General features: G+C 44.1%; 1 protein-coding gene across 1 annotated transcript in view; it reads right to left on the reverse strand.

Annotated features, from left to right (window-relative positions):
- Positions 1-26224, reverse strand: part of Polr1A (RNA polymerase I subunit RpI1) — a 329206-nt gene that overhangs the window by 67113 nt on the left and 235869 nt on the right. Inside the window, exons 21-24 of the mRNA XM_050167857.3 lie at positions 22217-22490; positions 11323-11547; positions 9579-9628; positions 4053-4220 (exon numbers count right to left, since the gene is read on the reverse strand). Coding sequence (XP_050023814.2) covers positions 4053-4220; positions 9579-9628; positions 11323-11547; positions 22217-22490 — 717 coding nt within the window. The remainder of the gene's footprint in view (positions 1-4052; positions 4221-9578; positions 9629-11322; positions 11548-22216; positions 22491-26224) is intronic.

The raw sequence follows: 26224 nt of genomic DNA on the forward strand, positions 1-26224 counted from the left end.
TACATTGGGCCCTTTCTTTCAACAAAGCTTTCGCACCGATCCTGCCATTTTGTTCGTCAACCTGATCGCCGTCTCAGCTTGCCAGTCTCGAGTGGCGCCGGTCCTGTCGTTTGTGTTCTTCTTCTTGAGTCCTGGTCTTCTGCGCCTTGCCCTTACTGCTTCAAGCATGAACCAACTAGCCCAAGCAAGAGTTTTACTTGAGCATATTTCTTCTACATTGGGCCCTTTCTTTCAACAAAGCTTTTGCACCGATCCTGCCATTTTGTGCGTCAACCTGATCGCCGTCTCAGCTTGCCAGTCTCCAGTGGTGCCAGTCCTGTCGTTTGTGTTCTTCTTCTTGAGTCCTGGTCTTCTGCGCCTTGCCTTTACTACTTCAAGCATGAACCAACTAGCCCAAGCAAGAGTTTTACTTAAGCATATTTCTTCTACATTGGGCCCTTTCTTTCAACAAAGCTTTCGCACCGATCCTGCCATTTTGTGCGTCAACCTGATCGCCGTCTCAGCTTGCCAGTCTCGAGTGGCACCGGTCCTGCTGTTCTTCTTCTTCTTCTTCTTGAGTCCTGGTCTTCTGCGCCTTGCCTTCACTACTTCAAGCATGAACCAACTAGCCCAAGCAAGAGTTTTACTTGAGCATATTTCTTCTACATTGGGCCCTTTGTTTTAACAAAGCTTTCGCACCGATCCTGCCATTTTGTGCGTCAACCTGATCGCCGTCTCAGCTTGCCAGTCTCGAGTGGCGCCGGTCCTGTCGTTTGTGTTCTTCTTGAGTCCTGGTCTTCTGCGCCTTGCCCTTACTGCTTCAAGCATGAACCAACTAGCCCAAGCAAGAGTTTTACTTGAGCATATTTCTTCTACATTGGGCCCTTTCTTTTAACAAAGCTTTCGCACCGATCCTGCCATTTTGTGCGTCAACCTGATCGCCGTCTCAGCTTGCCAGTCTCGAGTGGCACCGGTCCTGTCGTTTGTGTTCTTCTTCTTGAGTCTTCTTGTTCTTCTTCTGCGCCTTGCCTTTACTACTTCAAGCATGAACCAACTAGCCCAAGCTAGAGTTTTACTTGAGCATATTCCTTCCATGTATATACACGCTCTGAACTAACCCCTGACGCAGTGTGCAGAATAGCAGCAGCCACAGCAGTGGGAAATTTGAAGGAAAAGGCAAAGAAAGCTTCGCTTTAAAACCACATACTATTATTCGAACAACATTTCTCACTCCCATGGACCGCTTTTAGGACAAATCTAAATCTAACTGATACCACTAAACCATACTATAACAAATATAAAATATTAACAGCATCAAAACTTCACACTTACAAATTATTCCTCGAAATTTCACGGCAATTCTGGGAAGACAAATGTTCCTTCCAAAGTAAATACCATGGCAGAACGACAAGCTATAACGTCAGAAAAACTCTGATAGGAAAACCACGTTGCAGAACAAAATACGGAGATCAAAAACTAGCAGTTCAACTTCCTAACCTTCTAAACGACTACCCCTTGGTATTGGACCTGCTAAATTCTGGAATTTCAAATCAAAACTTTAAGAAAACGGTAAAAGAATTGTTACTATCTGAAGACTAATAGAAATGTACAACTTCAGGTATAGAAAATTTTGTACATGTTTCTTGTTGTTTTTAGAAAACTGTGTAAGCTTTGACCTTTCAGCTACAGGTATGGAAAATTTCGTACATGCTTTTTTTTTTCTTTTTTCCTGTTGTTGTTGTTGTGCTACAATTGATTAGAAAACTGTATAAACTTTAACCTTTTTTCTTTCTTCTTACGCGAATTGTGTACTCAAGTGTTGAAAATGTGTACTATAATTTCATGTGTGACCTCCTGAAAGCCTGCCACTGCCATGTTGCTGCCAATGTACGGGTGGCACGGCCTAGTCAGGCAAATGTTTGCCTTTAGCCGTGTCCCCTAAGACAATCTGTTCATTGTCTTAAATAAATCAATAAAGAAAGAAAGAAAGAAAGAAAGGCGAAGGTTCGATGCATCGCTAACTACCATAATTTTGCATGCCGCAAGAAAGCCAAGGAAAGAGTCCTGGCAAGCCGAGACCAAACCGGAGCAAGCAGAGTGTTGTGCACCCTCCGTTTTCATCCGGCTTGGAAAGGAGAAGAAAGGTGCCTCTAGTGGGTGCTTGATCATATTACCGCACTCACCTAGGCCCTATCCCAATTCTCCCAGCGTGCACTCGATCACATCATCTTCAAAATTGCACGCGTCAAGCCACGATCCTTCTCGGCTCACCCTCACACGTTTTTCTTTGCACTCACAGCAAACAGCACGCGAGGCACGATCATCTTATCGCACTTCAATTTTATGCAGAACCTAGGCATTTTCCGGCACGTGTCTTCACGTGCTGATGTGATGCAGAAAATAGCCCAATGACAGTTCTGCTTTTGCACGCTGTACTGCATGACCGATTGTATGCTACATTTAATGGGGTTCTCCTTAGTATGAACTCTGTTTTATTCTAAAATTTCTGGTCCCCCTTAGAGTTTGAATTAACGAGATTCGACTATACAGAGAAGTGATGCATAAGAGCGTGCTAGCTACACTTTGTGTATCTATAAAGAGAACACTTGAAGAAAGAAAGGGATGACGAGTGTCTGATACTGACATGGGTAGTACTTGTTTGTCCTTATTCCCAACAGCACCATTTCACCCACTAACCATTTATCATTATCATTCAGCGCAAGATCCACCTGCATCATTTGGGACTTCCTCAAATGTTATCGTTTATTCTATTTTTTACCTGTGTTGTACTTTGTGGAAGGTATGCGAGCACCAGCGATTACAGTGGAACCTTCAACGGGTCACGTATAAAAGCTGACACACTTGACCTGCAGATCAGATTTCGAGAATCGTCAACTGTGCTCGCCGCTATCGTTGTGCTTTGAGTGACACTCGCTTTTGTAAGCACAGGTTCACCTTATATAAGGTTAGTTTCGTGATTCAAAGTTTTGCTACTGTGTAAAGCAAACCAGACAGTCTGTTGTCCACAGTTGTCGCGAGTAATACAGTGGAAGCGTGCGAGGTTGAGGACGATGACTAGATGAAAGAATGGTGCTAGCTTGAAGCTTGTTTATCGAGGGGCTTTACCTTGCATGTGTGTGTGCTCCCCTAGTGAGCATCTCCTGCAACAACCACTGAGGAGCCACCCTCGCAGGAACTTACACCTCGCCTACTTTTTTCACACTAATTGTCCAATTATCATTAATGCAGTCAATGGTCGTTGCAATGAACCCACATACAACAGACTTTCGGATATAACGGACCATATCTCAAGCTTAGTTTGTTCTACCTATTTTATCAATGCGACAAAGTTCACTTTTAATGGACCGCGCTACAACAGACTATCGGCTACAGCGGATGAAATTAGCAGCAGTTCTTTTTTTTTTTTTTTCCAAGGCGGGCCTATAAAACGAACTTTTGCCCTGTCGACACAGGCTGACCACTGACTCGCAAGGGTCAACCGACGATTGTGGCTCAATATCGAGCGTGCAAGGAAGGAAGACGGGGCAGAAACGTGCAGTCGTCTTTTGCGCGAGGCACAGGGGGTGGGGGGAGGTAAGAAAGAGGGGAGTTCTACTCCGACGGCTGCTGCTTCTGGCACGGCCACCGTATCTTGAAAGCGATCTGTGATGCGGACAAAGTGAACACCCACACGAGCACCTTGTCTTGAAAGCGATCTGCAATCAGGACAAAGTGCGCCCAGTGCCGGTAGCTCCATATGCACTGTGCTTTCGACGTTTAGTCCACGTTGAAGCGAGACAGCATGAAGGTCAATTCGCTCACTGATGCTGCCACACTGATATTGCTTAATTTGCTGTCGCAATCGATGCTTCGCCTTTCAAGCAAAACTGCAACTTTTTTTTTTTTTGACGTTCGTCACTCTGCAATAAATTTGTTAGACATTGCAATAAAAGTTTCAGAAGAGACTTTACTGCTGCAGATGTATTTATTTGTTATTTTGTACGTACTACTCCTTTCTTTAATACCTTCAGGTCTGGAAAGTAAGTGCAGAATAAATAAATCCCAAAACTCACCTCTCTGAGGAGACCTGCTCCATTTTGCGCTTGATGGAATCAATGAGCCTCCGGAGAAAAGTGGTCTCCATGTAGCGCAGAATGCGTGCCGGTGTGGCCTGCAGCTTCTTGCGGTATGCTCGCCGAGGCAAAAACTGAAAGTGGACGCGATACCGGCGATACCGCTCTCTAGGGGAGGGGGGAGGTAAGAAAAGTGAAAAAGCACGTGTCATGGCCGTGCCCCATGTAAAGCACTCCAAGCACATCCAACATATCATGGCTTTCAGTGGCTTTAGTGTTGACTTGTAAGCATTGTATAGATCTCCGAGTGACTGCATCAATTGGAAATTAATTGAGCACCAACAATCATTGATCCTTGGAATGCCACCTAACTTTTTTATGCACTGTCCAAATTGCAAGCATTCCTCAAAATTTGCAAAAAGTTATATTCTAGTCATTCTAGCCATACTAATTGAGGCATGGCATATTATATCAGTAAGAGCAGTACATGAGTAAGTCAGCCCTCGATAATCTTGCATAAAAAGAAATTGGCACGTCTAAACTGATATCTATAGTTGATATATATTATATATATATGAGAGCTCCGTCATATTTTCGACCACAACCGGCTTATTTTCACTGAAACCACTTTATACTGATGCCTGCCCATGGCTAAGCAATAGGACCTTCAGCACTTGCTATAACATCAAGAACAAAAGGTCATGCTTCAACAGGCACACGAAGAGAACGTCAAGACGTTCCTGGCCTCTTTCATAGTTTTGTAGTTCATGCCATTTTTCTTGGCAGAACTGAATGTACCGCGTACACACAATATCTCACTTGTGCTCAGAGAGAAGCTAGTTGTTTTTTAAGCAGTTAAGAACAACATTTAGCTTCCAAAGACACATGTCTATCTTAGACATTTCTCTGGAGTCGAAACATGATAACCCTCGAACAAAAGGGTACCTAAGAGGACTTCTCTCCACGACTTTCAGGATCATGTTCACAAGGAACTTCCCAAGAAGACAGCACACGTGAAGAAACCTGCCATCTCGGCTCGCCCAGTCTCAGTACCCGCAGCAGATACCTCCACGATATGGTGCATGACCCATGTATGCACTCAGCCACACAGCCACGGCCACGTCCCCCAATGCGTGTTTGATAATGTGACTGGGCATGTGGGAGGACCGCATGTATCAAGCCACCATGCTTCTCGGCTCACCCTCCTACCCACAGCAAACGGTGTGCAAGGCTTGAGCCTATCGCACTTGAACTTAGTAAGAAACCTAGGCCCTCTTCGGCACGTGTCATCGTGCGCTGATGGAGGAATGATAAGACTTTTTCAAAGCAGACCCACTCACAATTTTGGCTTCACATGCTGCAAGGAGACATTGATTGGGTGCAATACTCAAAGGGGCTCTCCTTAGTTTGAACCCCGTTATATCTGAATAAATTTCCGGTCCCCTTGGAATTAGAAATAACCAGGTTCCACAGAAGGTAATAGTCAGCATTCATGCTATCCATCTTGTTTATCTTGTCTGCATGCATTTACTTACTGCACCACAAATCCCACTTAATGTCCTAAAGCAATTCACACAGGCCATGAGAGATACCGTAGCACAGGGCCACGGATTACTTTCAGCTACGTGGGGTTCTTTAGAATGCACCGAAAGTGTGACGTACAAGCATTTTTGCGTACTACTCCATTGGACTGCATTTGCTGTGGCCGGGAATCAAACTCACAGCCTTACACTCAGCAGTCGAATGCAATAAAGCCACTGAGCTACTGTTGCAGGCAAAACCAGACGCATTTACCAACTTTCACAAAAGTCATTCTAGGGCCCTGTAAGCTTGTCTGCCAGGTGCAAGGAATTTACAGAACACATATGCAGACCTGGCAACCTTAAGAATTGAAGAATACTGCAGTCGAAGCCAGAAAAGACTATGTTATGCCGTCGTACCAATGAGCCCGGCTAACAACCGTTTTGCAGAAAACACTAAAATTTACTGGAAGTTACCAAAAACGTTTTCGTTAGAGGTGCGTGAATACTGAATAGTAGATATGAAATCGAATATTGAATTGGATCAAGAAAAAAAAAAAACGAATATCGACTTGAACAAGAAATATCAGAAAATTATTCACGATTATTGCTTACAAATTTTGGGCAAGGAAATACAGTACTGCACATGCTTCCGAGTCTCCTAGTATTGCATAACAAGAACGTTGGAAGATAGTAACTTAGGCACATGGAAATCAAGGTATACAGTATGGTCCACTCTTACTAAAGGGAGCACCAAATTAGTACGCCAGCACTGATTACAGCTCATTTCTTACGTATGAAGGTCTGGAAAATATATATTTTTTTTATCGATGGAATTTATGTTGAATAGAACCAAGTGCTTTCTTCTTTCCTCTGAAACTAATGAATTAGTGACGTTCTGTTGTACTGAATACCAATGAGGTTCTCAGTATAACAGCAGAGCTGTGTTTTGCGGATGTCATTTACTTATTGCTTAGAGTTTTTCTTTACAGTTATTCTCCAAAACACTGAAGGGCTAAATTAACTTTATGGCTGTTGGGTTATCATAAGGCCAATCTGTGCGACAGGTGAAAGGAACGTGCATCACATGGCTAGATCACTACTCCCCGCCTAGCCGGCGCCAATGGTAAAGAGCAGGCACCACAGTCTTCATTGACTTGTTTGGCATGATTTGCCAAAGAATCTGAAATGTGGAGAGTCACGGCACACTCACTATCGCCCCCTTTTTCCTCCGCCGTCTCTTGCTTCTATTTGTGAGGCAGTTTGTTGGCTTTCCTATAGTCGGATACAACTTTAGAAAAAAGGGGAGGCCCCGCCCAGATGACCGAAGCGCGACAGCCGATTGCCTCCACGACTCAAATAGTCCCACTCGAAAAATCGTGCTCCTGAAGCGCGTAATTCTTGGTATAAATAAAGGCTTTTGTATTTTGATGACTGGTTTAGTAGGACTCTCATGTGCTACAGCACATGCCGGATAGCGACAGAAAAATAACCCCGTGCCTTCTACAACGCTGCCCATTGTCTGCTCTTTAGCTTCATTGCAAGTGACAAAAGTAGAAAGAGCATCTCTGCAAGGCTTTTGCGCTTGTTCACATGTACACAGCGTATCTACTACCTGTTTTCCAAGATTAAAATGAATCAGTTGCTTTTGAAAAAGTACTTATATAAAGCAATGCATTTATCGCAACCATTACAAACCTGGGGCGAGAATACAGTCGAGGCAGCAAGGTACAAAAAGGCTTCATTCATCGTTTTAAATAAATACTCTTGGTTTTAAATAGCATAAAATTTATATTTTTGGGTTTTGGGTTTTCACAATTTAACAGCATGCATTCTACAGCTTGCGCGTGCAGTGAGCACTGGTGGACAGCAATCAATCGACGCTGCTACACAACGCTCGAACACCCTCGCTAGACGCTCGGCTATCTCACTGCTGACAATGACCGGTCACGCTAAGTTGACGGCGACAAATCTTTGCGTTGAAGGCTTCTCCTGCAAATATTTTCTGTTGAGACACTCGTAGGTTTGTTTCATGTGCGCACACTTTTCTGATTTCTCCTGAGAATGGTTTTGCTCCATCACGTCACCCCGAAAAACACAGCGACACAGCCTTCTCGGCCTTTTGGCTAAGATCAAAGTGTAGTATACGAACACACCCGCCGCTAACAGTAGGCACCAGTCTTTGGAAAACTTTTCTCGACGTAACTTCACTCGGGAGCGAAATAAAACAACATGGAACAAACACGCAGAATGCGTGTTTGTAGCGGTCGTCACGGGATCCTGTTTTCAGGCAAAGCGTAGCGCAGCACCAGCGATGCTCGCTGCAATGTTCCTTCGCAGGATCACGGCTCAGAATAAACGCACGCTGCACAAATGCCGCATCGTAAGCTCGCAGTAATATTTCCGGCATGATAGACCATCACAAACAGTTCTGGAATTCACTCTGATGAGGGGCTGAAACGCACAGCTGACACGACCTCGCCCAGTTCGAAGCGCGGGTGGCTATCTTCTCCGTCAGTGGGGTCACCGGCTTCCGGCTCATGACGTTAGTCCAGAGTGCGCGCCCATTAGTGGATGTTCGTGTGCCTCCGCCTCGGAAGAGTAAACGCCCCCTTTTTTCTAAAGTTGTATCCGACTATAGTGTTGCGCAGCCGCTGCGAATAGATCAGTGTCGGTTTGGCACCAAACCTGAACGTTTGTCGCCAACACCCAATGAAGCAGTGCCGATTAGGCCTAAGTGCCTAGGCAGTGTGATTGTGACAAAAATTCCCCTCTGGCCGATGTGGTGACGGACCACAAGCTATTGTGGAATATTTCCCACTAATATGTTCGTATGAGGAGCTCATCAGTGATCAATAATGCATGCGGGTTAGATCGACGGCTGTTGAAGCGACATCAACTTCGTCGCCACGTATCCAACATAATCTGCTTGCCCATCAGCGGCTAATCTTCTCTATCTTCACACATGCTTTTGCACTTTCCGAATTACACGGTGTTTTCGTTTCTCTTCCCTCTGTCCATGCCTCGTTATAATTTCAGTCGGCCCCGCTGACCCCGCCGAACATTGTACCGACAGAGACAGAGTCAGCCGTCGCAGTGCCACGCTGTGAATTGCGGCGCACGGGCATTGTGCATGTGTGATCCCTGCAATGGGCCAACATTGGGGAGCGCTCGCAGTGACAAAGTCCCCGACTGCGTCAGCCAGGCCAAGCCGTCCGCGGCACGCTCAGTGCTCCTTTTGTATCGGAAACAAAGTGAAACGCTCACTTGGGCGGCATCAAGCACAAGGGCACACACGACACTTCGCGGGTCTCGGCACTAAATAATATCAAATATTCAAGAATCAAATATTCACAAATCAAATTATTTGAACGTTCGCTATTCGATTCAGTGATTGAGTATTCACACACCCCTATTCATTACTCAAGATATTAGCTGTTCATTAAAAAAAATGTGCTAACTTTGTTCTGTAGGGGTGCTTTTCAATAGGCTTTTGATTCTAAGTCGCAGCAGCAACAATCTGAGCCGCAGAAAAACAGATAAGTCTGTGTAGCTTATCAAATGTTATTACATAACAGTGGCCAGCATTTCAGTCGTCGTCATAAATAGGTTATATGTACGAGTAGGTGGCCCTGCTGTGTCTACGTCCGAAATACAAAGCTTTGAAATATCGCTCGGTGAATGTATTGCATTCTTTTGAAACGAGTTTTGCCATAAGCTGGATACGAACAGAGAACATAAAATTATAGATGCTGATATAACAATCGAAATGAATCACTAAAGATTGGGCATTTTACTATAACATTGTAAGAGTTGGCAGGTATGCGTACGGATTAATTTGGTTATGTTTTTCTTTTGAAAACATATGCCATTTATTACAAGCATGCCTCGATTACAAGTGAAAACTCAATTGGAGTCCTACTGTAGATGGCAGGTGCCCCATTGAGTACAGTGTGATGCACACTGTTCACCCCGAAATGACTATAGCAACAAAACAATCACTTACGATCTTCCCTTGACGTGTAGCATTTCCTTGACAGACACTTCCTCGAGCACCTGGGAGAGTGGTTGCCAAGCAGTGAACAAGAAGAAAAAGATTGAACTGTTTGCTAGACACATAGTGGAACAATGATGGCACAACCTGCAGCATGCACAATCAAGATATTCACCGTTGGAATCTGCACTAGCACTGTCCTCTCGCCTAAGACGCAGTCACGCCATCACAAGTGTTGGATGCTAAATGCTAGTAGTGGTTTAGAATATTCCACATGCGAATAGCTCATTACATTACATAAAAGTGGTCAAGAACTAAGCTTTTACAGCATCTTTGGCTTGACATATGACAGTGCAGTTGGTAGCTACTTGCAGCCCAATTTAGTATTTAGTTATTATCGAGTAAGCCGGTACACTACACGAATTACATACTTCTGTCTTACATTACTTAACCCCCTTTTTTTTTCAGCTGTTTTACCATGTGGTACAATGTGGGAACTAAATTCTATCAAAGCATGCAGGCTCGTTGCATAGACTTATGAAATGCACTGTCCATAAGCCATCGTTCATAGTTGTTAGGTTAGTCAATTCCTAAGTTAACATTCTTAAGTGCACTTTTGCGGACGGCCTTTGTGCCACGTCATGCCTGAAGTACACAATGGGCATCTGCTGTAGATGCAGGAGTGGATCACTTCAGACAGTGGATCATTGTCTTTGCATGGTTGATCCCAGGTACAAGTGATGGCTGGTGCATGGGTTGCCCAAGATCTAGGTCTCCAAAGAGACTTCCTCCACCTAAGAAAGGTTGTGGGCAAGGAAGCAGCCACATGGGAGGATGATGGCATGCAGGTCCCCCACTGAATCTTCATGTTACATACATAGCAGACTTCCATTAATTTGGCTTTTTGGTCAATACGATCAAGGTTATACCCACACATTTGAGACTTTTTGATTCTTAAATTGGCCCTAACCAAGTCATTCAAACTGTTGACCAACGTGCGACTGATCCCGATGGTGACACCAATGACCACTGTTTGTTGGCAAGGGGGGGGGGGGGGGGGGCAGTGAATGTACAGGAAACATGCTACCTTTTGCTAACAATTGATTTTTACCCTCCCATCTACAGCATTTCTGCACAATCTGAGCCAGTTCTAAAAAGTGCCATGCACGGTGCCATACAAGATGGCGTTAATGCAAGTGCCAGGGTAGTATTCTCTGGCGATAACTTCTGGAGATAGCTTTAGTTTCACAAGATTTTACATGACTTGGCACCAGATGCATCAACTTATACAGCCGACAGCATTTTAGTTGTTGTGCCAAGCTCGCCATCTTCGCACAGTGGCAAGAGCACTGTTCAATGTCTCTAGTGATGAGTCTCGTTAAATACCACGTAAGTGAAACCATCTCCAGGAGTCACACTAGTGCAGCATCTGCACACCTCATGGCCCTTGCAAATCAATGAGAAAAGGGCAGCTACTGAAGGACCCCGTCGTTTGCCATTTCTCGAATCAACCACAAATGGACTAGCGCTACTGCATGAAGTCAATTTGAACAGTACAGTGCAGTCAGCAAACCCTTCATTATCAAATCAAGGACAAGACAGTAATGTGCCCTGAAATAGCATACAAGACACTCAGACCTAGACTAGTGGCATGTTCTGCCTTACCTATCTTCCTTTGATGCCTTTTTGGACCCCAATTCAATCATCAAAGAGGATCTACATGACTTAAGAGTGGGTGGTTTCCAGGAAAAAGCACCTGTGTAAGGTTGATAGATGTGATCTTGACTCGTAGCTCCTCAGCACGCTGCTCAATGTCTGGCTGTGGTAGTAAATGTAGGTCCATGGTTGGAGTCGCAATGTTGGCACTGGCTACCATGAGGATCTCCCTCATCCGCGGGATCCCCAGAGTCACGTTCATCTCGCCTCGACCCGCAAAGTGAAACGTGTTCAGTGTCATCTGTGTCGAGGGCTCGCCAATGCTCTGCATAAGCAAAGTTCGCAGAAGCTCGTAAAAGGACCCTGAAACAATCTTGTTAATTTTGTGCAAACATATAGAGTCGTTACAGTAGGTCCTTCTGATCATTAGGTGATACCATTTAAGCCTTATAATTTATTATAAGGTTTTAAATACGCACATCACTACTGAATGCAGTGACGCTGCTCCCCTGAGTTTACAGCCGCTCTATCCTAATTGCTGCATTTGGTCTAACTGCCATTAGCTGGGAGAGCTATCCCGATTGGCTACCCAGGTCGCGTCATCGATAATTTTTTCAACTTTACAGTGAACAAATGTTGTTCATAACAGTTGAAATATTGGTTATCTTGCTTCTATAAAAAAAGTAACAGAAAGAGGATACACAAAGACAATTTATCACTACACCCAAGCACTTCCAACAAACAGCAAGTGTCATATGCTTGTGTTACAATGTACTCCACGTAAACACGAGCTGCGCGATCAGTGTTGGTCTCAAGCTTTCTTTTCGCGAGCACCATGGTTCACCCTTGTTGCGTTGTGGGCTGCAAACGTAGCATTTGGCAATATGTCCCTCTGCAAGGCAGTAGACGAGCAGAGTGGCTGCAGCACATCAGGCTGCCGGTGTCCGATTGATGCCAGGATTTCAGCCAATGCTGGAGGATTACTACTACAATAGAGAGTTTTAGCATGTGCGGTATTTGGGTAAACTCTAGAGAAAGTGGGACTGGGCGTTTTACCGGGTGAGTGGCATACACATGAATGACCTGCACACGGTGCAGCCACCTGGTGGCACAGAGCTCAACCAGACAAATACAGAGCTAATATAGCAGTAACTAAGTGTATTCTACTTTGGGGGGGGGGGGGGGGCTGCTGGTGGAAATTTTCTGCAGGAGCACAATCTGGAACACGTCATTTTGGTTACTTGGTTACAGCAATAGTTATTCTGTGTTTGGCTGGTTAAGCTCTGCACCACCATGAGGGCTACACCATGCAGATCGCCCAGGCCACTCACGTTCACGCCAAAGCACCTTCATCACAGCAGTAGTAGTATGAAGGGGCTTTAGTTTACACCTCCGCCCATCTGCCAGAATGCCCAGCTCACCTGCGCTTACCGGAATACCAGACACACTCCGCACTGCGACAGAACGCTCACAATGCACGCTGCTTGGGCAGCTCTCGCTGGAGATAGATGGCCAGGCTGCTAGCGGTGAGGTTGGAGATGCTTAGCGTGCTGGCTCCAAGATAACAGGAAGTAGATGTGCACGACGCACAGCCAGTGAAGGTGGAGCTTAGCCGCGATCACTCGGCGAACAAGTTGAGGAGGAAAAGCATGGCTAAGTAGGAGGGTAACTTATAATTGTTCGCAGCTCACTTACACGAGATGCTTCCCTTAAATTGTGGCACTAATATTTTACTGTAGCTGTACCCTACGCTTTCACAAAATTTGACCAAATCAATTCAGGGATCCTTTAAGGAAACTATTCAAGGGATTTTAAGGACTGGTGAGACCCTGACAAAGTAATGTTCAAGGACCAAAGAAACATTAAGCTGGACCTAGATAAAAACAAAAAACACTGTGTAATACTTGTTGGGGGGCTAGTTGGTGCATGTTTCCAGAAGGGGGTTGTAGCGCCGAAAAGGACAACACATAGCGAGCGAGACGGGACAGGCGCAACTTCCAACTGTTTATTCACCGCGTATGCGAATGAATATAAGGACAAATCAAGATAGGTAGCAAGAACCACACATGCGTGCGAGGGTTTTTACAAAAAAAGCCGATAAAAGATAGGTGAGGCACGCACGTATCTCATGCCCATGTATCTAAAAAAGCAGTTTCATTCTTATAAATGGAGATAGATGGGGCGCTAACACAATTGCTACTGTTTCTTTTAATTATATATATAGAAGGCCTCCGACAGTTCACAGGCTGTCTGGTCCCTACTTCTGTTTAAAACCTTTGCTTCTTTCAGCCTTGCCACACACTTAATCTTCCTTTCTTCTCCACAGGCTTTACAATGATGCGGCAGATGAGAACCAGTGTCATTATGTTCCGCTAATCGGTCGTTGCCGGTTTGTCCGATGTACTTCTTTCCGCATGTCTCTTTTTACATTCAGTTTTGTTTACTTCGTTGGGATCAGTTTTAATGCACAAGCCAGCCAGTTTCTTTGGGGTGGAAAAAAACACAGGAACCTTATATTTTGTCGCCACATGCTTCAAATTGTGCGCTACCTTATGGGTGTACGAGATGACAACCAATCTACTTTTGCTTTTGGTGACGTCATCTTGGTCGCCCTTTTTTCTACTTTCTCTCTTCAATTTTCGCAGCAAGGCTTCAGTTAAGATCGAGGTTGGAAAGCCTGCTTTTTCCAACTTCCGAATCTGGGTGTGAAAATGGCAACAAGATTTCTTCAGCGACGCTTCAAGGCACATCTGAGCAATGGCGCGCTTTACTGTCTTTGAATGGGAGGAATCATAAGGCATTAGTTCTTTTTGTACGCGAGGGCGATACATTCAGTAAAAGCTTTGGTCTTTAAGGGTGATGTCAATGTCTAAAAACTGCAATCTGTTGCCTTGGGCAAGCTCATGGGTGAAGTCCAAACCTTTTCCAAGTAGTTTAAAACCAGATAAAACTTCTTCCACTATTTGTGGGTAAGATGAGGAAACCTGTTACTTTAAGATAATTAAAAAATCGTCAACATACCTAAAAGTTTTTAGCGCTTTGGCTTCGTCAAAAGTATCCGCCAGTGACCTGTCCATTTGACAAAGCCAAAGTGCTGAAAACTTTTACATATGTTGACGATTTTTTTATTAATTTAAGGAAACAGGTTTCCTCATGTTACCCACAAATAGTGGAATAAGTTTTATCTGGTATTTAACTACTTGGAAAAGGTTTGGACTTCACCCATGAGCTTGCCCAAGGCAACAGATTGCAGTTTTTAGACATTGACATCACCCTTAATGACCAAAGCTTTTGCTGGATGTATCACCCTCGCGCACAAAAAGAACTAATGCCCTATGATTCCTCCCATTCAAAGACAGTAAAGCGCGCCATTGCTCAGATGTGCCTGGAAGCGTCGCTGAAGAAATCTTGTTGCCATTTTCACACCCAGATTCGGAAGTTGGAATAAGCAGGCTTTCCAACCTCGATCTTAACTGGAGTAGCTGAAGCCTTGCTGCGAAAATTGAAGAGAGAAAGTAGAAAAAAGGGCGACCAAGATGACGTCACCAAAAGCAAAAGTAGATTGGTTGTCATCCCATACACCCATAAGGTAGCGCACAATTTGAAGCATGTGGCGACAAAATATAAGGTTCCTGTGGTTTTTTCCGCCCCAAAGAAACTGGCTGGCTTGTGCGTTAAAACTGATCCCAACAAGGTAAACAAAACTGAATGTAAAAAGAGACATGCAGCTCCGCTTGTCAAATGTGCCGTGGGAGTCGTATATCAGATACCTCTCACATGCGGAAAGAAGTACATTGGACAAACCGGCCGTTGTATTAACGGCCGATTAGCGGAACATAATTGGGATTTACAAAATGGCACTGGTTCACATCTACCGCATCATTGTAAAGCCTGCGGAGAAGAAAGGAAGATTAAGTGTGTGGCAAGGGTGAAAGAAGCAAAGGTTTTAAACAGAAGTAAGGACTAGACAGCCCGTGAACTGTTGGAGGCCTTCTATATTAAAAGAAACTGTAGCGATTGTGGTAGCGCCCCATCTATCTTCATTTATAAGAATAAAACTGCTTTTTTAGATACACGGGCGTGAGATACGTGTGTGCCTCACCTATCTTTTATCCGCTTTTTTGTAAAAACCCTTGCACGCATGTGTGGTTCTTGCTACCTATCTTGATTTGTCCTTATATTCATTCGCATACGCGCTGAATAAACAGTTGGAAGTTGCGCCTGTCCCGTCTCGCTTGCGATGTGTTGTCTTTTTCGGCGCTACAACCCTCTTCTGGAAAAAAACACTGTCTTCGCCATCACACAAGCAAGATCAAGCAAACATGCAAGCAAGCGGGCAAGCTAAAAAGGCTTAAAGTTAGACCAATTGAAAACACTAACCATCAAAGCTTATTGCATTTGACCCAACATTCGGAGATGCAATTCTAATATTATTGCAACAAAAAAGTGGTGCCGTCTGTCATTGCTATGGTGAAGGGCACATATCACCAAAGCGGTGACAGATGGCACCCCTGTTACACTGCAGCAAAATTTGAAATTTTTGCGTGTCATTGCCACAGACAACCGATACCTTAAATTATTATAAACAAAATAGGCAAGTAATGCTCACAGTCATATTAGCAAACTGAACCCTCTACAAATAAACTAAATCTGTGCTCAATTTGAGCAGGAATCAACCAGCAGTTTAGCAGGAAGGGCCATGTACACTTATCTATGTAGCACCCAGTACCACATGTATAAATCCTGCCATGTTGTAGTGAAAAGTACATCTTTGGGTCTATCCTCGGTTTCAAACTTAAAGCAGGCAATGATGCACAAGCTTCACAAGTAGTAAAGTCATGGAAATTTCACTCCATGGAGTGGTTCATGATTTGAAATGTAACTTCAAGGATATTACTTCACATGCAGCTCAGACCACTTATAATGTAATCACTTATGTGCAGGACCAGATATAATGCAGTCCTTTCTGACTCCCGCTTATCTTCCCATAGAACTCAATGTTTACACATACGAACTATATAACAAACTTCAATATACCATCTATAACAAAATTCAATCTAACGAAATTCAAAATATAGCGAAGTATCAAACTTTTCGTAACTTCCTGTCCATAGAACACCATGGGTTTAATCTCAATATAACGAAGTGTCTTTAACATGATCTCAATATAATGATACAATGAAATTTCACAGTTGCCACAAAGGAATACTGAGACTATAATGGAAACATCTTCGGACGCAGATGGTCAAATGGTTGAATTACATACGGCTACTTGCGAACACACCTCTCAAATCACGCGCCACGTGACTAAGAGGGACCACCGAAGCAAAGCAGCGTCATGTTCCGTATAAAGTCCAAGATCCTATCGCGCCCTGAGATAGGATGCTTTAGATGTGAGTGAAAGCATGCGTGGTTGAACCGAGAAGCATGGTGGCTTGATCAGTGCCGCCTTCCTGTGTGAGCAAGGGGAAAGGCAAGGGCGACGGGTTTTACTTATATCTGTATGAATGTTAGCATCGCCACCTGAAAACTGAGCTAACCATTACCTTGACGCCCGATATTGTCACTGCTCTTAAATCTCAATAAAATAGATTGATCATGCTTTTTCATGTTTTAGGCTTGGCAGTATAGGTGGGCAAATCAAAGTGTGAATGAGGGGTGTAGCCCAACTAACATGAACTCAACTCCATACTACAAAGTATTTCACCGGAAGCACGAAACGTAGCGACCATCCCGAGAAATGAACAGAGTGGCGCTGCTCTTATGCCACACAGGCTTGTGCAGAAACTGAGCACCACTACAATACTGAGGTGTGCATGCAAAACAAGTATCTACTGTGACAATTCAGAAAAGACTTGTGCTTACTTGTCGTCACTCGGAATACTGAAAATCTTGTCAGAACGAGAAACCCTGGTGTTAGACCACAGAGCGGCAACTATGATGCCTCTGCTTAGCCATGCTTGTCTAATGCTTGGTTAGCCTGCATTCTTGTCTTACATTTCTTGACGCCTGTCCAGCTTCCTTGTAATACCTCGCCAACCTTAATACATAGCATGACTACCAAAGCAGGTCACAAGGAGCGAGCCGACCTGCTCTATCGATGAGCAAGCGGCAAGGGTGAGTGGAGGCAAGGATGATGGACAGACTATCAGTGATTTCCTGCCCGACTTAATATTCACAAGAACAACAGGCAAAAAATGAGTAAATGGAATGAAACATTCTTTCCTTTCTATTCAACTTTCTTTATTTCTAAAAACTAGTGATTGCCAAGAATATGAACAACCACGTGTACTTTAATTCATCCCACTAGATCTTAGGATGCCCTGCAACCTCAAGAGGCATGCATGATCTTTGAAACAGAAACTAGCCCTCGCCTACAGGGGGGGTTGGCCCCACTGCAGGTGACACTACCAGCGGTCGGGGTGGAGTGGACACCAAAGCATGGCTGGCTTCGCTTCGTACTGTTGATGTGAAAATATCGTGGACACAGCATAAAACTGTACCTTTGTCGGCCACTCTCAAATTCAACAAAATTTTTTTTTTCTCCTTCAATCTTGTTCTTTCCGATTGCCCAATAATGCCGCAAATTTTACGGCCTCTTTCATGTACTAAGGAAAATCCACCAATTTCAATACAATGAAATTTCAATATAATGGAGCAAACTGCCAATTTTACCAACTTGGTTATATAGGGACTCAACAGTACCGGCTATAATGGTAATGCCAGAAAATCCCACAGCCAACCGGTGTAGTGAGCGCGCTACTCAACGAGGTGCGCCAGCAGAAGGGGAAAGTGACGAGGGCAATGCTGAGGATGAGGAGGTGGAGACATGGAGCGAGCGGGCGAACGAGGTACGGAGGAAAAATAAAAAAAGAGAGCTGGGCAGTAGGTGTTGCCTAGGTGACACAGAAGCCTCCAGTCACTTGTCGTCAGTGGCGTGCAGTTTGCACCGAACGCATGCACATCTTTGGCACTTCAGCTTGTGTGTGGAAAGTAAATACAGTTCCTGACTGATTTTTTAGCCCACGAACTGGGTCACAATAATGTCTGAATTATCACGTAGGCTGGAAAAACAAGTTTCTATGGTAGGATAAATTCGTTATTTTTTACAATTCCAGCACTACAGAAGAAGGTTGCAAGTGCGTTTCATGTTCCCCCGTAGCGAAGTGCAGGGGCGCGATCAGAGATGGTTCTTCGGCGCATTCGTTCGGTTACCGGTGCGTGCGATTGGCCTACTCCGTGCCGACGTCGCCAGCCGCGGGGCGCGGCCACAGTTTTAGTGAAGTCGAAATGACGACACGCTCCTGTCAATCATCCTCCCACGGTGCATGTTGTCTGCTAGGCGCCGAACGCGATGGGAGTTGAGAAGTTTGGAGCGATCATCGCTCGTTACGAGACTGGCTTCGCATGGCACGTCTGATGGATTGGATTGGATCCAAACGGTGGCTTTGGAGCTGAATAGCACGTTTGGATTCAATCCATAGTTTAATTCGTGAAAATGTCTCTCGCGTTGGGAACTTCGGTTGTTGCCCTGGCGTTGCTGGAAGAGGAAGAAGAGTGGGTGGAGGTGCGATACGCGTTTGAAAAAATGGCAGAAAGTGAATTCCGGCGTCGCTTTCGTTTTTTGAAACAAATAGTGCATTGCTTGTACAAAGAAATCGACCCCATCATCGGGTGCCAGCGAGCCGCTTGAAATGTTGTTGCTGGCTCTTGAAAATTGCGCCACTGTTCCCATCGTTTCTCTTTCTCTTTTTTCGCTTAGCGCGACCCCACCTAGGGAAGACGCAGAGCACCTAATAGTTATAAATTGTAGTAGCCACACATATTACTATTTGAAAACGTGTTTAAGCTTGAGAAGAAGAAAAAATACATTTTTAGATAAAGATTTCATTCATTGGAACACGAGAAACACTTCGTTTTGTAATATACTGTCTGCAAGCAGACGACAAACGAGGGAAGTAAACTTCCAGGGAGTTCACTGCTTGCTGATTGGCTGCTCTCTCCACCCCGTTCGCAGAAATTTTGCATACTGCCACTGTGTGACGTTGCAGCAACCGAACAGAACGCGTATCGAACAAAGATCTCCGATCACGCCCCAGATATTGCACATGCAACCTTTATTCTGCAATGCTGTCAGCTTAGAATGTGTTCTGCAAATTCATCAGTTCACATGTTCATCAGTTCACATGTTGTTCACATCAGTTCACATCCATTGTCCACATGTGAGTTTGCACCGTGCCTACCAGCACAAGGACAGACAAAAACCTTTCCTATATGCGTTCGTAGTAGGTACCGGCTGATCGCATACCCCGCCTCATGTACGGTATCATGAATTTAGCCTGTGGAAGTGATCTGACGCCAGTTCTCTGTGTATTTGACTATCGGTACGAACATTGGTACAAACATACCCATAGCAAGGGCAAACTTTCTACAATGGCATGCTGCCCGACACCCCCACCGCCTTGGCCTAATCAGCGTTGTCTCATTGGGAGTAGGTGGCCAAAGTTGCAGTTTGCTGCAGACACAATGCAATCCTTTGCAGTGGCTCTACAGCACTTTGAAAATGGAGACCACCCTGCCAACAAAAGTCAGGGCACATCCTGGTCATGTGCTTTGATTCCTGGACACACACCCCAGCTTAGTCTATATGTTTTGCTTGTGCAAAGCCTTTGAATAATGTTTTAGTTACAGTGTGGTACCGCTTATAGTGTAGAAATTTGCAACTCTGGCAACTTACATTATAAGCAGTTTGTGCTGTATTACAGCTGCAACTTGCGCACACAAGTTTACCTTAAATCAGATATTACTTGTGCATGTTTCTGCTTCTAGCAGATGGCATACTATGTTTTGATTGCAAGTGCTTTGGCCACTGGTCACAAAACCATGTTACTGCACTCATTTCAAAACTACAGACTTTACTTCAGGTTGTTGTCTGTTTCGCTATCGCTATCAATGCTTCGCTTTTTGAGCGAAACTGCTACTTTTCTTCTTCCTGCTCCTTTTAAGTCAGATGGAAAATGATGGCATACACTGCTCTGGTTGCTCTCGTTTGATGTCAGCTCCCCGTGTATCTATCCTCATCAATTCTACAGCGCTCAACATTACTGTAACTAGTGACACATTTAACCTTCAAGTTTCGCCCGAGTTTGTCATTAAGTGCTCTATGGGAGGATGAAATCTTGTTTGAAAAACCCGTCGCATCGTTTTTATAATTTGAATTTGCCAGAGTTTTTCCCTATTCAAGTACAGTAGAACCTCGTTGATACGATCCCAGTCTGTACGACTTCTCAGTGTCAACGTTTGCAATCAAGAACACAAGAAATGACCCAATGCAGTTACACTTCGTTTTTACTGGTTAACAAGTTTCCAGACAACAATATCTTTCAGCACCAACATTCAGTACATCGCCAAACTGCGATCATATGTTTTTGAGCCGTTAGATTGCATGTGAACAAAAAAAGGCATGAGGCACGCATAATCGAGGGCAGTAGACACTGTTACATTCGCGGTGCTGGTCACATTCTACGTTGGGGCCTGCAGATGAGATTGCCCCGCTTGCCACGATATCTTTCCTTTTTATTTTGCCACCCCTGATTGACTACTTGGCGCACAAAAAAGCACGTCACTGAAGGAATAAAGGTGATTGTTTTCCTGGCGCTGCGTGGGTCGTCTGTTCCTTGGGCCGGTCGTCCTGCCACCCTCGGCATCTAGCCACCGAATACGTAACAACGCTCGCCATGGAAACTTCCCCGCTATACTCATCTGCCTGTTTCATGTGAAAATGCACCCACACAATCAGCTTCCTCTTCCAGCATCAGCAAATTTTCTCATGGGTCGTCATACATCGCATTCACAGCTATTGCCGCCAACCCTACAGTGATAAGCATCTCCACTTATCTGTTTCCCAGCGTACGTGTCGTACCTCTGTTGGAAGCGCACTGCACACGTTTATTAGGCGACAACCCATATCTGTCGCAGTTTCCTGCTGCAACTGTCACGAAGTGAGCGCCATGTTTTACTCTTGTGACATCACGTTCCTGCAATGACCACCAGCTCGATTTTGTTTTAGTTTCTCGCCACCTCTAAACACGGCCCACGACAGGAAAGCAATGCTTGCCTTAGGCTGCTTGGGACCCACCAGTGGCATGCATCAACGTCTCATGCTGCAACAACTCATGCAACACTTCACATTATGTAGGTGTCAAATACAGCTGAGTCTGCTGAATATTTTAGTGACTTAAGATGGTACAATTTCCAGTTAGTACATTTTTTTTTTTGTCGCATTTTTTTCCAGAACATTTAAATAAGATTCTACTGTAGATAGCAGCCAGGAACACACAATCCACAGAAGTGTTCAGAAATTTGAACACAATGCCATTGAATATTGTTAGGCAACATAAAAGCTTGAAGTCAGTGCACAAAATAAGTTACAAGAATATTTCCTAGCCCTCATCCGTAACATAACCCAGGTGTAACCCTGAATGGGCGGAATAACAAAATCTTAGTCTGCAGATTGTCCACAAAGTTTGTGACGGAAGAATATCCTTTGTTGGCAGAAAAATTTGGAATGATATACCTAGCTTTATTAAACATCTGCTAAATATTGCACCATCGCTCCAGACGGATTCTTTCAGGAAGCTACCAGTAACCATATTTACGTTGTACTTGAAAATTACTGCTGATATTCTATACCTGCCACATTGATGCTGGAATTTTCATATTAATATTGTACTTGCCAATGAATGTTGTACTTACTCAGCCTTTTTGTGATAGATCCTCAACTAGCCATATCGGCTATGGATTGCTGGCTAAAGGTATGAGAATTAATCTTACATTAAATTTCATGGCACGCACCTAATAGTTTTCTTTCATATATGCGACGCACTAATTTTTGATCACAGATGCAAACAAAGAGGGAACTCTCCCTACCCTAAGTAGCGTTGCCTGCTATGTATGAAACTAAGCATAGCACACTGCATCAAGAATGGTCCCACCTGAGCAGCCAACAGGCCCACTGGCTCGCCCGGGTCACAGATGGCTTTCATGTTTCGCATGTAGACCATTTTCCGGAAGTCATCCGCAGTCACAGTCTTTTTTTCCATGGCTTGCCCTTCTCCCGAATCCTCGGCCGAGACAAGGCCATGAGGATTTTTCTCAATGTAGTCTTCGATTAGAGTATCCAGCCGTTCAGACACGGCACCGAGGTGGACGTCACTGCGCAGCTTGGAACACACTGGGTCGGCACACTTCATAGTGGATTTGTTGAGCCTGCAACAGATCACGGTCTATCTTCACTTCCACTTCAAGTCCACTTATTTTTATGGAAAGCCTCTACAGCTCTTAAGAGGAAGCTTTAGCTCGGGTGCTCCTATCTAAATACATGTAAAAGGAGAATTCGTTTTTCTCGGCAACCACTGCACCAAATTTGACGGGGTTTGCTGCATTTAAAAGAAAAGCTTAAAATCTAGTGACTGTTGGTTTCGAATTTTCGATTTAAGTCGTCAAACTTTTATAAAAATTTGGCAAAAATCGCAAATTTTCAGAAAACGAAACTATCAAGTTTACAACTCTGTAACTCAGCGAGAAAAAATGATATCGCAATTCTGTGAATTGTACCTGATAGCACATCTAAAGCGGACAAAATTGATATGTTACACATGAACCTGAAGAAATGAAGTAATGTGTAATTACAACTTTTGCAGAACCTTCGTAAACAACGTAACAAATTCACGTAAGATGTAAACTGACATATCAAATTTGTCCGCTTTGAATGGTCTAATGGATGCCGTTTACAGAATCGCGATATCTGTTCTTGATTCAGAGATATTAGCTTGTAAACTTCGTGCTTCTATTCTTTTCAAACGTCTGAATTTTTGAAAATCCTTTTAACAAAATTCAAACCCTAAATCAAAATTCCGCTTCCAACAGTCACTAGAATTTACCTTTCTCTCTCAAATGCAACAAATTTCATTAAAATCGGTCCAGGGGTTATCTCAGAAAAACGTTTTTGCGTTTTTACATGTATCTGAATAGGCCGCGCCGGAGTTGGGCCCGAGCTAAAGCTTCCTCTTAAAGACAGAGCAAAGTAAACAAAACACCATAGGTGCTGTGCTCACAACTGATTAATTACATCCCCTGGAGGACAATCGAAGAAAGTCTACAATAAAATGGGCATGCGCACATATTGAACACTGCAAGGAAAAAAATTTTAAAAAGACTTCTCACTTCCCAACAGACATGCAGTAGTATCAATGATGCAACCTGGGCCTCTTTTCCTGGTGTGAAAGGCCTCCAAAGGTTGTGCGCAGTAGTTACTTTGCCTGCACATAATCTTAATCTCTCACAATTGAGGTTCACACTTGCAAGCCATGCAATCTGCAGGCAGACACACATTGCCTTCATTATTAATTAAAAATGTATGCTCCCGTGCTTGGTCATTATTGCACTGCCCAGTTTTACTTGTAATAGGCCTCTCTAGAAGCCTCGCATAATCAGGAAAAGCAGCATAATTTGCATCGGAGAGAAGTGGTTTCAGTCCAATGCGGTCTTCAGAACAAGTCAGTTATTTGGTACTGGCACTGTATTGCCAACACGTCGGCACCAGCGGCATCTCTTGTTTGACAACTGTTGATTAAGGGCCCCTCACCAGGCCTCAGAGCAAATTTCGGTTGCACGCTGGAAGTTGTTCTGCGCCCTCTTGGTCGTGTGCCACTGCAATAATTTTTCAAATTGGTTCATTAATAGCCGAGACAGACATATTTAAGTGCCTTTAACCCATGATTTCAGGAGGCGAGCATCACCAACAAAAAAGACACACTCTCCACATGTCCAGTCTAGACTACGCAAGCGAAATTCCTTCCCTGCGTTCTCCCATACCGGAGCTGGAGGATCGCATGACGCATATGTCACATGCTCCACCTTCTTTTTCTTTTTCCCACGCTTTCCTGCTGCCCAACACACTTCTGCTAATAGTCGGGCGCAGGAGCTGTTGCATTTGTCGCACTTCGCACAGTGCACGATTTTGTGCGCTGTGCGCATGAACACCTCCCTAGCAGTTTAAGTCACAGTTACACGAACACTGAGGAAGATGCAAGCAGAACACAGAGCATTATCGCATGTTGGGACATGGTAGAAAAGGATATAGTTTTGATCTCACCATGCACAACTGCACGACGCGGGAACAAGCAGATGAAACGTAGGTACACCTTGGGTATGCCAAACAACTTGCAATAAATTAGTAAAATGCCAATACAGTAAAACAGTGTTAATTCGGATTTCACAGGACCGAAAAAAATGCCCGAATTAGCAGAATGTCAAATTATCGAGGGTATCAAGAAATCGTTATCAACACGCTTTCATTACCAAAATAATGAGCCAATCCCGTTTCTATTTTGCACAAAAGCAGTGCGGAAGCTGCAATTCTCCTCATCTTGTGGCTTATTAGCACTCGCAGTGGCAAAGGCCTCGCGACTTTCACAGCATGGCCGCGGTGCACGTCTTCCATCCGAAACAGGCCTTTGACTACTGCGCCCACATCCAGATTATTTTTTTCACCAATGAGCTGGTCACCGTCCATCATGATGTAGCCAGTGCTCTTCATCCTCAAAAGCTTGTCAAAATGAAACTACTCTTTGCACAACTGCTGTGGACGAAACCACGGCTGCTGATGACGCGATCATGGAAGGTGACCTTGCAGGTTCTGATGGCGTGCGGCTGATGCGCGCACTGAGTCAAAATGAAACTACCGTTTGCTGCAGCCGCAGATGAAACCACAGTGATTATCAATGCGATTATGAATGCCAACTATGCAGTAATGAAGGAACGCAGCTGACGCGGTGCTATGCGTGGCAGTAGACGCAAGAACAAAAAATTTAGAGGTACAAAGATGCACGAAGCGTTCCGGCGTTGATGTCATTCGTGTACGATTGTCACTGGTGACTACAGTGATGAGGACTCCGCCGCTTCGTTTCAGTGGATGCTGACACCATTTTAGCTCTCTTGCGTCGCACATTTTCGGCGCTACGGCACTCGCCGAGCTCTGAGAGTTGTCCGAATTAACCGATGTGCGGCCAAATACGTCCAAATTAACTAGAGCTTCATTGCATTAAATAATGCATACGCCTGCCGGCACCAAAGAGCGAGCCCGAATTATCTGATTTCCCGAATTAATGAGTGTCGAATTAAGGATGTTTTAGTGCACAACAAACAAGAATACAGTGAATCACGAGACTTAACAAAGTAAATCTAAAATCTTTATCAGCATTATGAATGTGTAATGAATGTATGCTTATTTATTTATTTATTATTACCCTGAGGGCCAAGGAAATTAAAGAGGGGAGTGGGTTACAGCAAATGAGAAAAAGAAACAAACATAAGCAGTTGGAACGTTTACGTATGGAAGCTTCTGATTATACAGTTTTATCTATGTTTTACAACATCATGATAAATTGGTAGCAAACTAAGATAGTAAAGTGGCAAACACAAATGCACTTAGGTTACAACACTACAGTAAATAAAAAATGCTTCGATTACACATTGTTAGCGAAAGGTGCTCAAAATCTTTTGTTATCGTAAATGGATACGACTTCACCAGGAAGATGGTTCCATTTCATGGATGACCGAAGGAAAAATGACTGCAAAAATGTTTTCGTGTGGCGTGATTCGAGACCAAACTTATAGCGATGGTCAATTCGAGGCAATACGTATTGTGGCTGAAAAGAAATTGTTGCGGAGTGTTGAATAAAGGTATAATTTATGAAAAATAACTAAACGTGTGATTTTACGACGATAAGAAAATGTGTTAAATGCAGGGTTGGTTTTCATGGCAGACACACTTGCAGTTCTGTTGTAGTAACTTAAGATGAAACGAACTGAATTATTTTGTACGAGTTCAAACGAATTAATTAGTTTGTCAATGGCAGGATCCCAAACAGCGCACGCATATTCTAGTTTCGGACGTAGAAGGGTAGTATAATGAAGCATTTTTAGAGATGAAGGGGCAG

This window comes from Dermacentor andersoni, chromosome 11 (assembly GCF_023375885.2).
Source record: "Dermacentor andersoni chromosome 11, qqDerAnde1_hic_scaffold, whole genome shotgun sequence".
NCBI lineage: Eukaryota > Metazoa > Arthropoda > Arachnida > Ixodida > Ixodidae > Dermacentor > Dermacentor andersoni.